The sequence below is a fragment of the Aureobasidium subglaciale genome (assembly GCF_000721755.1).
Source record: "Aureobasidium subglaciale EXF-2481 unplaced genomic scaffold scaffold_26, whole genome shotgun sequence".
In the NCBI taxonomy this organism is placed as follows: domain Eukaryota; kingdom Fungi; phylum Ascomycota; class Dothideomycetes; order Dothideales; family Saccotheciaceae; genus Aureobasidium; species Aureobasidium subglaciale.
In genome coordinates this window covers 242,587-256,871 of record NW_013566969.1, presented here as the reverse complement: position 1 = coordinate 256,871, position 14,285 = coordinate 242,587, and the positions used below count along the sequence as shown (strand labels likewise).

At 50.5% G+C, this 14,285-nt stretch overlaps 6 protein-coding genes across 6 annotated transcripts; 1 reads left to right on the top strand and 5 right to left on the bottom strand.

The window, feature by feature from the left end:
- Nucleotides 1-294: 294 nt before the first annotated feature.
- Nucleotides 295-3,507, bottom strand: AUEXF2481DRAFT_43771 (uncharacterized protein). Its single transcript, XM_013484803.1, has 4 exons — nt 3,028-3,507; nt 2,880-2,974; nt 2,434-2,827; nt 295-2,381 (listed from the first exon to the last, which is right to left on the bottom strand). Exons 1-4 carry the CDS (start codon nt 3,202-3,204, stop codon nt 621-623), a joined length of 2,427 nt encoding a protein of 808 aa, XP_013340257.1. The 5' UTR covers nt 3,205-3,507; the 3' UTR covers nt 295-620.
- Nucleotides 3,508-3,757: 250 nt separating this feature from the next.
- AUEXF2481DRAFT_43769 (uncharacterized protein) lies at nt 3,758-5,129 on the bottom strand. The gene has a single exon (XM_013484802.1). The coding sequence runs from the start codon at nt 5,088-5,090 to the stop codon at nt 3,909-3,911; it is 1,182 nt and encodes a 393-aa protein (XP_013340256.1). The 5' UTR covers nt 5,091-5,129; the 3' UTR covers nt 3,758-3,908.
- A 420-nt stretch (nt 5,130-5,549) lies between these two features.
- AUEXF2481DRAFT_454157 (uncharacterized protein) lies at nt 5,550-6,654 on the top strand. The gene has a single exon (XM_013484872.1). It carries the CDS (start codon nt 5,729-5,731, stop codon nt 6,569-6,571), a length of 843 nt encoding a protein of 280 aa, XP_013340326.1. The 5' UTR covers nt 5,550-5,728; the 3' UTR covers nt 6,572-6,654.
- A 2,448-nt stretch (nt 6,655-9,102) lies between these two features.
- AUEXF2481DRAFT_69492 (uncharacterized protein) lies at nt 9,103-10,436 on the bottom strand (the record flags this gene model as incomplete). Its single annotated transcript, XM_013484826.1, has 2 exons — nt 9,103-10,043; nt 10,097-10,436. 2 exons carry the CDS (start codon nt 10,434-10,436, stop codon nt 9,103-9,105), a joined length of 1,281 nt encoding a protein of 426 aa, XP_013340280.1.
- Nucleotides 10,437-11,528: 1,092 nt separating this feature from the next.
- On the bottom strand, nt 11,529-11,998 carry AUEXF2481DRAFT_43765 (uncharacterized protein). The gene has a single exon (XM_013484801.1). It carries the CDS (start codon nt 11,924-11,926, stop codon nt 11,657-11,659), a length of 270 nt encoding a protein of 89 aa, XP_013340255.1. The 5' UTR covers nt 11,927-11,998; the 3' UTR covers nt 11,529-11,656.
- Nucleotides 11,999-12,309: 311 nt separating this feature from the next.
- Nucleotides 12,310-14,220, bottom strand: AUEXF2481DRAFT_43764 (uncharacterized protein). The gene is made up of 3 exons (XM_013484800.1): nt 13,691-14,220; nt 13,343-13,640; nt 12,310-13,286 (listed from the first exon to the last, which is right to left on the bottom strand). The coding sequence occupies exons 1-3, from the start codon at nt 13,856-13,858 to the stop codon at nt 12,520-12,522; spliced, it is 1,233 nt and encodes a 410-aa protein (XP_013340254.1). The 5' UTR covers nt 13,859-14,220; the 3' UTR covers nt 12,310-12,519.
- Between the last annotated feature and the right edge of the window lie 65 nt (nt 14,221-14,285).

The window sequence follows — 14,285 nt, the reverse complement described above, 5'->3', positions numbered from 1 at the left end:
TGCTCCGTGATTGATGCAGAATCGAGATCACATGCCAACGCTGCAAATGCTTCTTCAGAGCTTCGAGTCATGCTCGAGCTATAATACGACCATATATACCGAATCTAGGGTAGTGCTATAAGTCTTTACCTAAGATAAGGTAAATGTTTGTTCGTCGTAACAGGACTTGGTAATCTAATATACAGATAAAGGCGGTTTCCTAAATAACTAGGCTTAGATTAGCAAAAGTACTGATTACTCCATCATTTGTCTACATATATACATGACAGTCACACTGTAGCGCAAACATGTACATCTCCATCGATTGATATTTCACTCATGTCTAAATCCAGCTTGTTCGTGGTGTAGTACCTAATACATGATTTCGAGATGTTGTATGTGGGACGACCCTGCCTGCAAAGCATGGTATGATGTCATCTGTACAGAACACGTCATCATAAATGTCATCCAACGGCAGTGGAACTGCGCGACCCGGCAGAAAGAAGAAGTTGCAAGGAAACGATTTGTGTTGTGTTCATTCATAGCTAAACATGACTCTCTGACCGTAGAGAGATAGCACCGGTGTAGCCGAGAGCTGTTCTGCATCATCAGCCACCGTGTCCTAGCGAATCAATTCGACCCTACTCATCATCCAAAAAGCTCAACCCTTGCATGGCAGTTCCCCCACAAGCCCTTTCCAAAGCCAAGAAGGCAAAGTGACTACCAATGACTGGTCTGGCGAAGAAGTTGGGTCCAGGGAAACCCCCTTCGCCTTCCGTATCATACAAATCGGTAAAGGGTCTATCGGTGACGGTCTCGTTGAGCCACTTCGAAACTCTGTTCAAGATCTCAGTGCGAGTCTTGCGAGAAGAGACGGCGGCGGCTTGGAACTCCCAGTCTGACTTTGTGTAGAGATGGCGAGAGTCGAGGGGGAGCCCGTACTTTTGCATCACCGCAGCATACCAGTCAGACTGGATTTTGTAGATGTGATTGGGGATGAAGTCGTGAGTTGGTGGCTCGACGATGGGCTCTTGTTTACCGCCGGACACTCCGACATAGTCACCGATAGACTGAGAGCTGCTGCCGTTGGTTGTCGAAGGATGGAAACAGAGGAGTGCATCAGCGTACAGAGAGTACAGCGTGGTCCAACTTCCATACCAATCATATGCGAGCTTTGCATGTGTGCCATCGCGAGAGATACCAAGCTCTTCCCAGCGCTTGATGTAGGTGTCCGAAATGTTGCGGAAGTGTTTCGCATCATCTTTCTTGTCCATGACGGTGGCCAGTTCGCTCATGGCTCGAATACCCACAATGCCTTTCAGAGCCAGATTGGTTTGCAGAGCCAGCCACCCAGCAAAATCGTCGGTCGACAACTGATTGTGAGGTTCCAAGCTGTACTCGACCAAGTACGAAGTCCACTGCTTCCACAAACCATAGGACTTGTCGAGCCATCTTTGTGCTTGCTTCAACCCCTGAGCAGAGCCGCCCCAGCGATCATCAAGACCCCAAACATCCTCGCGCTCCTCGAGAGCATTCAGAGCGAAGGGACTTGCCTCGTTGGGCAGAGCGATGTGGTCACTGCCCATAGCCGACCAGGCTGACTGAGCCTCGGGCGCAGAGCCGTATGTCATGGAGTTGACTAGAGCAAGACCCATGATGAGCATATCTCCACACTCTTCAACCGGCATGTACTCATCCTTGCCGTCTGCATGTCCTGTCAAATTAGGGAAGTGAGTACCCAGATCGTGCATGCTGTAGTCGTTCGGATATTGGCCAGAGAGCATGTGCTCAATCAGAGGCTCGAGGAGGTAGGCGAGCCAGCGAGGCTGAGTGTAGAGGAAGAAGGGGAAAGCTGGGAAGATGACATCGACGGTCTGACTGTTTCCGTTGGAGGAGATCTCCTTTAGGAAGAGCAAGGGATTATCCTCAGTGCCCGAGAAACTAGTGGCTCCCATGGTCTGACGAGCAGAGAGGGCAACAATGTCGACATATGAGTCGGAGCCCGACTGGTAAGCGTCAATGGCGAGCTGGTCGGAGTAATTCTGTGCCAGCTTTTGGGCATTCCTGAAATCGGTGTAATGGAAGGTAGTCAGGTTGTTGTCCGTCTGGAACCACGTTTTCCAAAGAGGGCGCATGAAAGTCAGGCCTCGTGCGGAGGCGTACTGTGTGACGGGATCTTGGATATGGGCGATCGTGAAGAGGACACTGTCTGAAGACGTGTTTTGGTGGCTGAGCTTGTGTCCGGTCGTCTTTGGAGCAAGATTGAAAGACTTTGAGAAAGCAAAGACGGGTTCATCTTGCATGATGGCTCGGAAGCGCTCGTCGTTCTCGTTTTGTAGAGTGCCGGTACGAGAGAAGCGATTTCTCAAAACTCCTGACGTACCACTCTCGTGGCGGACATCCTAATTATCCTGTCAGCTTGTGTCATCTAGCAGCAGCATGCAGCATGCTTACCAAAGGACCGGTAAACCTCAGACTGCCCCATTCGGCTCGGTCGCTGAATTCAGTGAATAGGAGTTCGTCCTTCCTCTTGACAACCCAACTTTTGAGCTTCTCAGTCTCTTCATTCTCGAGCTCCCACACTATCTCGCTGCCTCTGTCTCCACTGACCCACTGGCCGTTCAGATCAACGTAAATGTCGACGTCAAAGCTTCCGGTAGCGTGGATGCTGAGATATGAGGCGGGTATGGATTGGCGAAGAGTGGACGAAGGTGTGACTGGGGATAGGAACGACAGAACGATCTCGACATGTCCGGAGGTCGAGTTGTGCGAGGGGATCTGGTACGTGAGATTGGTCACGGATGCATCGTATTGCGCGCCTTTGTACACGGGGTAAGAGATGTTGTAGCTACGAGGAGTGTCAGCGAGCTGCTGATCACCATGATCTCTCGAGAACGAACGTCGAGTCTTTCTCATCTAGAGAGTCTTGGGGACGACCGAGTAAGGGATATGCAGTATTGGTATCTGGAACACTAGCAAGGACGGAGAAGCCCATCTGCAATGACGGTCAGAATGTGTCGAGGCAGACACACTGCTATCAGTACGAACCTCTTCTCCGGTGTAGAACATGGGCCATTTGGACCATGGCTTGTCCCTTGCATTGCCCAGCCAGGTCGAGAGATATGGGTTCCTGACAATCAACGGCAAGACTGGCGGAGTCAGGCTCGAAGCAGCGACCGAGGAGACCACTGAGGCCACAGCCACTACACCCAAACATATCTTCATCTTCTAAGATCTATCGGGAACAGAACAACGATCAAAGGCAGAGATACAGTCCAGCTGATCTATAGTGATAGAGAAGAAGGAGGATGACGAGGAGAAAGGAGACAGCTCAGAACCTCACTAGCGTAATCACAGACTAGATGGGCGTGCAAGGAAGGGGGAATGGTCCAGCTGACCAGTCGAACTCGACATGGACAAGCAAGTGGCTGTGTCAGGCGTGTTCAGCACATGTTCGAGATCGGCGCCGTTGACTTTTGTGCCTTGCATGCTATGCTACCCCGCGATGCGGGCGGGGTTCCTTCCTTTTCCCTTCTATATCCGACCAACTGATAGGGTTACTCGCATAGCGCATAAGCACTGCATTGGATGTAACGATGATCTTAATGCGTAGAGTCTGCGCGGGACTGTGTGCCACAATATAAAATGTCCATGGCTTTGCAATTTGTATTGCGAGGGAAAGAGTGTATTGGCGTTGGTTTTAGCCGTCGGCTTTAGCCCACGTTGACATGTGATTCTCGATTCTTTCTCCGCTTTTTGTCTTTTTGTACGCGTCATACGCACCTCAAACGACCAGATGGCAGACCTTCAACTGTCCATCTCTCCACCCTTGTTACAGCCTATCATTATCCTCATGGTTCATTTCTCATAATGCCGTCGCATTTGGTGATCTTCTCATGATATCCGCGGGGTTAGGATACACACGGTACTCAAGACAAGGATGCCGAGCTGGTTTTGTGCGACAAGGAGGGATGTATCGGAGAGGTTGATCTTGGTCTGATAGCTCTTCGCTTAGAAATGCTTCCAAACCATTCCTTGATCTTTGCTCCGCTGCGCTTTCTGAGACTTGACGGCGGTGTATTGTTGATGAGCAAAGGCAGTGGTGTAGGAGTCCGTAGAGAGCGCTTGCGAACAACTGTATCCACGCTGCTTATACGCTCCTTCTCGCTCTGTTCCGCTACCTCTGTCTGTGCTTCTGTATTGTTGGTGGTCTCTGAGGCTGACAGAAGTTGCCCTGTGGCTGACGGCTCCGGGTCCAAAATGGTTGACATGTCTAGCTCTGAGTCGACAGGGTGTTCGGAGTCCAGCTTCGTAGGCGAAGAAGGCTCGGCCTGTGACGAGGTGGGAGTGAGGCATATGGTTGGCGGATACGAGAGTCTACGGATCTGGGAGGCATCTGGTAACGTATCTCTGGGCTTCGAAGGTTGCTCGACGGTGCTAACGTAGGGTCCAATGGTGTCAGGATGGTCGATGTGCTGGTCAGAGCAAGGGGCGCGGACGTGAGGACCCCCTCGAACATGGTAGCGGAAGGTAGCGTACGGCTGGTCGACTGGATCCAGGAGAGCATATTGGTAGAAGTTCTGAGGATTGTGCTCTTTAAGACGACCCCAGTTGACGAGGTCGAAGCCCTTCTCGCCCTTCTCGCCCATGGGTGGCATGTCGTCAAACTGTCTACACTCTCTACGCCTGCCTCTTGCGCGGAATGCAAGGATGTCGAAGTCCTGGTCATGGCCGGTTGGACGGAAGAAGAAGGCGCGCTTGTCGACAGCACGCCAGCCGCCTTGATCCTCACCACGGAAGAAAGCCCACATTGTCTTGCCCTTCCACTCTTCTGCTTCTCCCACGCCCCAGCTCACGATGCTTTCGCCGTCGAGCATGAGCTTGAAGAAGACGTACTTGGTTGGCGCATGGGTAGGAGCGAGCATGGCTGGATTGATCGTGTACGAGATCCAGAATTGAGATGCGAGGTAGGACGGCACGTAGACATCGACTGATCGTTGTTCATAGCTGGCGCTATCCATCGCATCGCTGCCTGCTATGGCGGCTTCTGGGATCGTGTCGGCATCGAACTGCGACTCCAGTATCAGCACGATGCCCTCGGCTGCAGGCATTTCTTTGACGCTTGGTGTCGCGAGACTGATGTAGGTGTGTATTTATGAAATTGTGATGTTTGCTATCTGTTGTCGCAATCTGCACCTTCCTTGTCTTGTTTGTCTTTGTTGGCGTTTGCCTTTTGTTTGCCTTTGTCTGCGCCCGACGTCTCTTAGATACTGCAGCCCCTGAAACAAACTTGACTATCATGACATCGCTTACCCATCTCCCTCTTCGCGGGTCGACACGTCCTCGACCAGGACTTGAGTCAGGTCACAGTATAGTTTCTTGTAGTTCAACAACACCCACGCTCAATCTATCAGACGACTGCTTGTAGATCAAGCAGATCAAGCTAGCTTCTCCCTACAAATTTTTCCCTCCACGCCCTGCCTCAGCTATCAGCCCGATTCATTGCCGTCCATCAGTCATCTTGCGCATTTTAACTATCTCTTCGACCAACGTTGCAGCCTGGAGCCTGTGACTCTTTTCTCATGGGCGAGCATGCGTTTCCTCCTATTTCAGGAACTGACAGTAAGTCTGCGTTTCTCTTCCAGAATTTATCTTCCGCACAACACATCACAGCAAGTCAAAATTTATCTGTACCACCAACTCTCATACATTCTTCTTCTTGTCTCAACTAACAAAATCAACACTCAACATGGCTCCTGCTACTGCTATTGAGAAGCTTTTGAAATCCGTCAGAAAAGATCAAAAGTCTCGCGGTCGTGGTCAATGGGCTGAACCCTTCCCTCACGACAAGGTCGCGAAACCAAAAATCCGCGTCACGAAGGTCATCAAGCACCGTCCTCAACCTATCAAGGACTTCATGAGTATTCAAAGTCTATACGATCGTCAGGAGGAGAGGCTCGTCATCTCTACTCCCAAGGCAGAAGTTTCACTCGCTACTCCAAAGGCCAAAGTCGTACTGCCTCCTCCGAGAGTCATCGACCGTCCAACTTCTAAGGTTCAGGTCCTTCTCCCCAATGTCAGAACCAAGGTTACCGCTCAAGCATCCAAGGTATCCAAGGTATCCAAGGCATCCAAGGCTCCAGTGACCATCACCAGCCGTGCTACAACGCACGCTGTCAACTCAGCTCCAGCTCACAAGCGCGAGTCTCGCTGCGACTCTTACTCCCCAATACTCGCCACCACTTCCAAGGTCAGACCACCCCACAGCAGAACTATCAGCAATACCTCATCAGCATCAGCAGGCAGCTTGAAAAGCAGCTCTTGCTCCGTCACAAGCGTCAAGGGAGTCCACCTTCTCCTTGCCATCATCCCTGAAGACCAACACGCTGCCTGGCTCGAGGACTGGGACACCTTGTGTGTTCTCTCTGGCGACAACTTCCCCGCCTACTACTCCAGCATCGAAACTGGATTTGACTCCGCTGGCATTCAGCTCTATGCCGATTGCGAAAACAAGCTCATGGCTGATATGCTGAGGAACAAGCTCTTCGGCGAAGAGATTCTCGGTCATGAGCTGATCTGTAAGATCGTCTAAGGAAGGAATGATTTCAAGAACACATGTGTTTGAGTATACTACACTGGGAGTTTGGAGTTTTATATGGATGTTTGTTTGAAGGGTTTGTTTGATTAATCTCTTTTCACTGGGATGAAGTAATATTTTGATTCACCTTGTTTGAGCCTTCTGTTTGTATACCAGAACCATGTTTCTTGATCTGCCATCGTCGCACCCGAGTGGCGCAACAAGCGTGATGATTGACCGTCTTTATGACGAGAACCAGCGTATGGGTTTCTTTCACCTTTTATGGCTCACATCTCTTCTGACTGTCCCTATGCGTGAGACATCTATGCACTGCATACTCATACATCCCAAGAGTTGCCTAGAATCGTCTCGACTATGAGATGAGTATATTAATGACTCATCCCAGTGATGACTCAATGTGCGCTCTCTCTAATCTAAGCCTTCTGGTTCAAGAAGAAATCTCACGGCTGTTGAAAGAGAGACCTTTCGCGGTGGATTGAGGAGAAAAATCTTCACGATTGAGCCGTATGAAGATGTTTGGTGAGTTTATCCGACCCGGAGACAACGATGCTCTTGCCAGTTCTAGCTTGAATTATCCTTCTGCTTTGCTGAGACACTTGCTTTGGAATATCGATGGGTAAAAATTTTGTCAGCCAAAGAGGTTCAACTCTGGGACATCGATGATGATTCGTTCTTTCGTGTCGAGTACAGAGATGCTCGATAGTATCAGTATAATGATTGCATGTACATTTTTCTAATGTCGTCAGTACACAAGCATGTTTGTATAAAAAAAGTCGACTTCACCAACTCACAAAGCCGTCTTGAGCCGAAGCTTTCACAACACCTCGTCATGATAACCTACCACTTGAACCAGAGAGGATGAAAGTATACTCACAAGACTTGTGCCTATTCTCACTACCTTTCTGAGTCTCAAACACCGATAAGACATACCCCCCCCCCCCAGATGATACTCCCATCTTCAAAGCCTAAGCCGAGCTCTCTCACCCGCCTCTCACCCCTGTCCACAACCCTCGCCACGCAACCCCATGGGTTTGACTCGCTATCTTTCCCCCCCTTCCGGCTCTATCCATGGAACAATTGCCCTAATCCCCTAGTCCATCGGCGAGATGAAAAAGATAATCGTTTGGATCAACGATATCCCGTCTCTACTAATGCCGACGCTATGCGCGAGCTTCCCTGTGCGTGGTCATACAACTCCTTCTCCCAGGAACGGATGTATTACGCATTCTACTGCTAAGCCGAGGGTGCGCGGCGAGCGGATGATGGGGGTCAGATAGGGAGGAGAGGAGTTCTGACTAAAGGGCGTGACGCAAGGGTTGTGAAGAAGGGGGAAAGGATGAAGGAGACAGGGGAGCTGCGGGTGAGGGTTCTGCGATGCTTACAGGTGGGCTGCATAGTAGCTCTGAGGATACTGGTGGAGGGGCTATCTGACAGGTGTAGTCCCGGTATGGAGTCATGGTTGTTTGCCCGTCCTGAAAGGCTTGTCGTGCTGCTATCGATAGGATGTTCTTTTTTGCATTGCACCCAGATCCTTGGCCATGGTCTTATCTGCATGCATGTGAGGCGGACTCGATATTTCGCCAGAGTGATCGCCGACGGTAAGAGGTAATCATGTCCAGAGGATGCAGAAAGAAGCTGTGATAGTGTAAAGTAGCACATTTGGCGTCCCAAGTCGGGATGTAAGAGCCTGCCAGTGCAGAGCCTGGGTCGTCAAATCACCTGTTTAACTCGGATAAATTATCCCGTGATATATCTCAAGTCCAGATGACGGTGAAAGCAGATAGACATGGATGGTGAACAACCATAATGTTGTATCGAGGCGTTCAGGCACAACGTACTGATGCCTCGCAGAGGCCGCAATCAAATTGCAACCCCATCTCAGGGGTACAGCAAGCATAGATACCACCTACCTGTGATTAATTGTGCAATGGAGTCACATTCCTCATTCTCCTCCAGTAGACCTTAAGACGGTTTTGTGCATTGCTGCTTCCTTGAGAAACACAAACTTCGAAGCGATTCCCGGAGTAGTCACAATCAAGACCAAGCAGTTCCCTGACTCGCTCGTAAGGCAGATCTTCATCTGCGGTGCGGGATGTTGATGGAAGATAAACGCCTTAGGTCACTTGATCGACATTGTGACGTCTGTCTGTGTGTACTTGCAGGCTGGCGTAAAAGCCACTGAACACGAAATGGAAATATTTCCCCTCTTTCGTTGCTTCCGGAAATTTCGAAGCCGTGCGCAGGACATCGCAGCTCAAGTTGTTGCTCAGGTACCTATCCATCAAAGTGACCTATGTGAAGATTAGCAGACACAAGACATGTTTGTTTTTGCATTAGTAGACATAGTAAAGCAGGGTTTGTTGAAAGTTCAAGAGAAATGTTGTTGAAATGGTCATAGTAGATTTTCTCTCGTCTCTAGCCATAGCTATTCAAAAAAAAAAGGTATAAAAAGAAATTTCATCAAAAGCGCGTAAGAAAAAAAAGCAAATGTTCATAGCATAACAAGCATCCAGTGCTTGATGTGCTTAAGAGTTGTCGGCGCAAGACCAAGCCTTGCCGCCAGTGTCCTTAGCAAGTTCGGTGCCCGACGCGTAAAGACCGACAACGCAGATGATGATACCCAAAAGCACCAAGATGACGTTGCAGCAGAAGAGGAAAATCTTCTTGGGACCGCTGAACCAGCTGCCCTTCATGATGTACAGCCACATGACACCGGGAAGTCCGTAACTGAACCACGAGGCGAAGAGAGCGGCGACAAATCCGAGCAAGTTGCTGAAGTTGGGGATCGACTCGGCAAGGATCCATGCAACGAACCAGATACCGAAGATGATGGCGAACCAGGAAGAAGTGGCAACAACACCACGGCTGTGGAGGTGCTTGGTTCCGGCGAAGAGACGGATGTAGATGTATTTGGCGGTGACGTGACCGAAGATGACACCGGCGATGATGATGGTGGGCAAAGCAATGCCCCAGGCGATCTTGGAAACAAGAGGGGAAGCACTGCTCAGAGCGGGACTAGTGACCATATCACCAGCGAAGTAGTAGATGACAACAGCAGCAACCAGGTAGAGCGAAGTGTCGACGGCCTGAAGAGTCATCAAAGCCTTAGGGTAGTCCTTGGGGTCACGGAGCTCGCTGATGAAACTCAACCAAGCGGCGTGTCCACCGTAGGCGAAGACAATGTTGGAGACACTGTTGAAGGCGGTAGGGAAGTTGGGATGAGCGGCGTTGACAATAGTGCGTCCCTCAAGAGGGTTGACACCGAGAGCAATCATGGTGATCATGACAGCTGCAAGAATAGAGATGAAAGATGCGATGGCCAGGAAAGACACATTCTTCATCGTGCGAGGGATGGTAAGAAGGAAGAAGAGGACCAGTCCGACGATACCGAAGACGATGCTGCAAGTTCCGTGGTTGGTAAGAGTGTTCATCGCGATGATGAATGTCAAGACGTGAGAAGCCATGCCTGAATTTCAATTAGCTTGATGTAACGTATTTGGCGCATCATGGAATACTTACAGAAGACGCAGAAAGTAACGTAGGCGAAACCGAAGATCTCACGTCCGACTCTGCCCATGAGAATCTGACCGACATCACCGAAGGAGGAGACCTGAGGATATCTCATGCGGAACTGCCAAAGAGTGTAACCAGAGTAGGTGGTGATAATACCCATGAGAAGAATGGCGATGATACCACCGACCAAGCCGATGGTCTTGAGGACGGCTGGGAGAGACAGAATACCGAGCGAGATGTTCTCGGCGATCATGATCATAGCACCTTGCCACCAGGTCATAGTCTTGTATTGGATATCGGCACCATCCTCGTTACCGAAGACGTCCAGCACCTCGGTTTCCTTCATGGTGGAGTTAGATTCCACATCGTCGGCAATAGGGGTTGAGCCAATAGCTCCGAAGTCATCAACCCTTTTTTCCTGATCGTATTGAGGTGGTTGACCAATAGGTGTGGGCATCTCGTTGTTATGCATCGTAGGCAAGATAGGTCGTGGACCGAGTAAGAATGTAGCAGTGTTGTCCTTGAGAGGATCCGACCGGAAATAAGGAGTGGCGTGTGTCGAGCTGCTGGAATATCCCCACAAAGTGACAGTTGTAAGAATAACCAGAGATGACCGGAGAAGAGGAGGGTGAGGGTACACGACGGAGGGGCAGGTAGTTAAATAGTGGTTGGGGTAGAAGTTGACTAACCCGGCAGATCACCTAGTCAGACGGTTGTGCCTACGTAAAAATTTGCTGCTGTCGTTTGGTAGTTGGTGGAGGAGAGGTGGACGATGCACAAGACGCTACGGCCTTATAACGGAGCCTTTCCCCACGATGTTAGGTAAAAAGAATCATGCTCCTGGTTGAGCACGTATGCGTTTAGGTTTCAAGCAACGCATTGAGCTCTTCAGATCGACTCATTGTCGATTTGTATCAAGTAATAAGAATCCTTCCGCACTCAAGGAGAACGTGGTCCCCAGTTTCTCGTGGTCATACCTTGGGGATGTCATTGCGGAGTCCCCAGAATCACCAAATCTGACCTGCTTCGAGACCTGCTCGACCACAAAGTGGCTAGATACCATGCAGCGTTGCCTCTGAGGAGTGATTCTTTTTTCTGATGTGTGAAGTGTCGTCAGAATTTGCGCTACGTAGGTGGAGCTATCTTGAGTCAATCGACGCCTCCAAGCTTCACCAGCCCTTGTGCCTGAGTGCCACAATTAGAGCCTCTCATCAAGACTCCTATCAGGTTGCTAGCAATTCGAATGCGTAAAAGGTTAAGGCTCGGTTCGGGCTCTGGGACATCCGTCGTACGACTCGGTATCAGCTTCCATGCGCGAATCTTTGCCCAATAGCGATGTCGGCAGGGATTGCTGGGCAAAACAAAAAATCCGGACGCTTACCGGCGGTTCTGCTCGGTCTTGGTGCTCAATCCAACGACACACCGCGCATTCTGCACACAAACATGCTTTTATGCCCGCTTGAGGTGTCTTGTGATGATCGAGACTCGGGGGTCTTGAACGAGTAGAAAGCCAGGCTCTTTACCATGTAAATGAACATCATAAAATACCGGGTGGTCACCAGGTACTCAATGGGAAAGGACGTACACCGGCGAATTTCGCCCTGACAAGCTGTGCGGACCCTGCGGCTTCGGGCCTCTTCTGACACTGCCAGAGCGTTCCAGCCTCATCTCGACTCCCGCGGTGGCCGGGTTCATCGCACGGTCGGACAAGGCGGCGCGCGACGGCCTTTGAGCGCGCCGGAAGGGCATCCGTTGTCCTTGTTGCTTTCTCATCAATTTGTGCCAAGTGGCTTGTCTTGCGAGGACCGGCTCAGCCCTGCTGCTTTCGCGAAGCATCCGTTGCCGACCAAATAGCTGTATATGACGTTGCCTTTTGAAGCATCGACGACTTCCCGGACCTAAGTAGTGAATGTGTTGTTCTATGTCTGGTCTGGCAGCGACCACAATCTTACGCTATTGGTCCCTAATACATGTTGCAGACATGTCACAAAATGGAAATAGTAGACGATCAGTGTCAAACAAGTCAAGTTAAAATGATTGCTAGAAGTAGGTACGAGGCCTTTGGTCGGCTGCTCCGGAGCCTCCTATTTCTAAACATCTTAGAAGTCAGGGGTCTGCAACCGCTGTACTACGAAAACGCACGATGGACTCCTCTCTGGGAAGTATACTTGGAGGAAAAGTGATTGATTGTTTCACATGAAGAGGACTCAGGCGCAAAGAGAGGAAGTGAGTAGGTATTGGGTTCTGATATACAAAAGTCTACGGCGGTGAACCGAACACTCTACAAAGCGAAAATACAAACGTCCAGATCGCAAGAAAACGCCGCTCCAATATGCGTCTATCATGACTTGGGCTTACAGATGAAACGCCCCTGAAATGCCACTGTTCCACTACCCGTTCTTATAATACAGGTCTATGCGCTCCTCCTTTTACGACATGGCCATCTCGTCCTCGTCGGAGGGAAAAAGCGGATCTATCTCGAAATATTTCAGGAGCTGCTGATACATTACAAGCATGGTGCCACTCTGGACACTGGTCCACACAAAACGAGGGCCCACACCTCTGAAAAGGCCAGCGAAGCCCTCGTGCTTGTAGATGACCTTCAAGCCTGCAATTACATTCTCGGTCTCGAGGGCGACCGCTCCGTGGTTTCGCAAAGCAGTAGACGGACCTCCAGTCGATATCGGTCGTTTGGCTTCTTGTATCGAATGCGCTTGTCCGGTAGGCCTATGTGTCGCACTGGCTGGACTGACCTTTGGACCAGTCTTTGATGCTTGCGATACAGGAGCATGCGCAAACTCAGGGTCCAGTTGGGTTTGGATGCGAGTCTTTACCACATCCAACGGACACGTGATGACTCCAGCCATTCCTCCAGCGCTGGCTCCCGTAAAGATCTCCAACGGCAGACCAATATCTTTGCTCCCCATCCAAGCTCTTGCTATCCTTTGCTCTTGTTCGTAAAAGGCGAATTGTAGAGCGGAAAATGGTAGGTCGCGTGCCAATGTGGCAGAGTATCCAGAGAACATCTCCCTCCATCCTTCGACGCGAATAATTGTTCTGAAAGCATCCCATGTGCCGCGGTAATTGTAGCCGCTGTGGAAATATGGATTGTTGTATTTGCCTTGCAGCTGCAGCCTAGTCTTGAGGACCTCGGAAGGGACGTACCAGGGCGAAGCGGCGAGATCGGCAAAGAAGCCTGCAGAAGTTGTGAGTATCGAGACTAGAGCAGAACGAACAACATGACTGCCTTACCAGAGGTGAAGTATGCGACAGATGGATTGACGCCATAGTCGATCATGGTGCGCTTAGAATACTCATAGGCGCCAAAGAAGGTGAGAGTACCAGTAAAGGATCCAAGGAAAGCAGGAGTGACTCCTCCATACAGTCCCCGTACCAGTCCCTCCTGTCGCCAGATGGTGCGATAGGTCGAGCCCATGGATGTGTATTTCGGAGGCATGTGAGGGTCACCTTGTTGCCTGGTCTTGACCGTATCGAGCGAGTGCATGAGCATATCGCCCATCAACCCACCCAGGCCTCCAGCGACCATTGCCTATATCTTGTCAACCCATGTCACCATGACCATGCTCTCATTCAACTAACGTGAATGTATGGCGGACGAGCCGCGTCTATGTCTTCCTCGTCCATTATCGACTCCTGCTGCACTATTTTCGCCTGGCGTTCTCGTTGCTGCTTCGCCGCCTCTGACGGAGCATAATGTGAAATGGTGTCGGACGGAAACAAGTATTCAGCCACGCGGGCTAATACCATGGGGGCCTTCGAGTGCGCCTCGGATGCGCTTTTCCACTGTCGACGGAAGGTCCAGTTATAGCGAGCGTATGGTACCGAGCTGGTGGAGGTCAAAGAGTGGTTGCGACGGGGCGTATATCAGATGTTCAGATTTCTGGCCTTCCGTCTGCCTTCTCAACTTTCTTTGAGCCTTCTGCACTCGGCGTCATGCTGCTTGGCATCGCCTGCACTCCCGCTTTCCGAGCACCGACTTTCCGACGGTGACCTTGTCTTGACTACAGGTATGCCTTTTGGAGATGGATATACTCGGATTGATTGCAGACTTCAGATCGAGTATCTCAATGGGGAGTATCTCAATCGGGTACGTTGAGATTCAATGCAAGTATACCAATTCTGAGGTCTTCAGATCTGTAGCTGATCACATGGTCAAGTTGCTCCGACTAGCCAA

Coding starts and splice junctions, on each gene's coding strand:
- AUEXF2481DRAFT_43771 (XM_013484803.1), bottom strand. CDS start 3,204: ATGAAGATATGTTTGGGTGTAGTGGCTGTGGCCTCAGTGGTCTCCTCG. Junction 2,828..2,879: donor CTAGATGAGAAAGACTCGAC/GTTCGTTCTCGA, acceptor CACTCCTCGTAG/CTACAACATCTCTTACCCCG. Junction 2,382..2,433: donor TGAGGTTTACCGGTCCTTTG/GTAAGCATGCTG, acceptor CAGGATAATTAG/GATGTCCGCCACGAGAGTGG.
- AUEXF2481DRAFT_43765 (XM_013484801.1), bottom strand. CDS start 11,926: ATGCTTCGCGAAAGCAGCAGGGCTGAGCCGGTCCTCGCAAGACAAGCC.
- AUEXF2481DRAFT_454157 (XM_013484872.1), top strand. CDS start 5,729: ATGGCTCCTGCTACTGCTATTGAGAAGCTTTTGAAATCCGTCAGAAAA.
- AUEXF2481DRAFT_43769 (XM_013484802.1), bottom strand. CDS start 5,090: ATGCCTGCAGCCGAGGGCATCGTGCTGATACTGGAGTCGCAGTTCGAT.
- AUEXF2481DRAFT_43764 (XM_013484800.1), bottom strand. CDS start 13,858: ATGGTATTAGCCCGCGTGGCTGAATACTTGTTTCCGTCCGACACCATT. Junction 13,641..13,690: donor CTCGTCCGCCATACATTCAC/GTTAGTTGAATG, acceptor GACAAGATATAG/GCAATGGTCGCTGGAGGCCT. Junction 13,287..13,342: donor TGTCGCATACTTCACCTCTG/GTAAGGCAGTCA, acceptor CAACTTCTGCAG/GCTTCTTTGCCGATCTCGCC.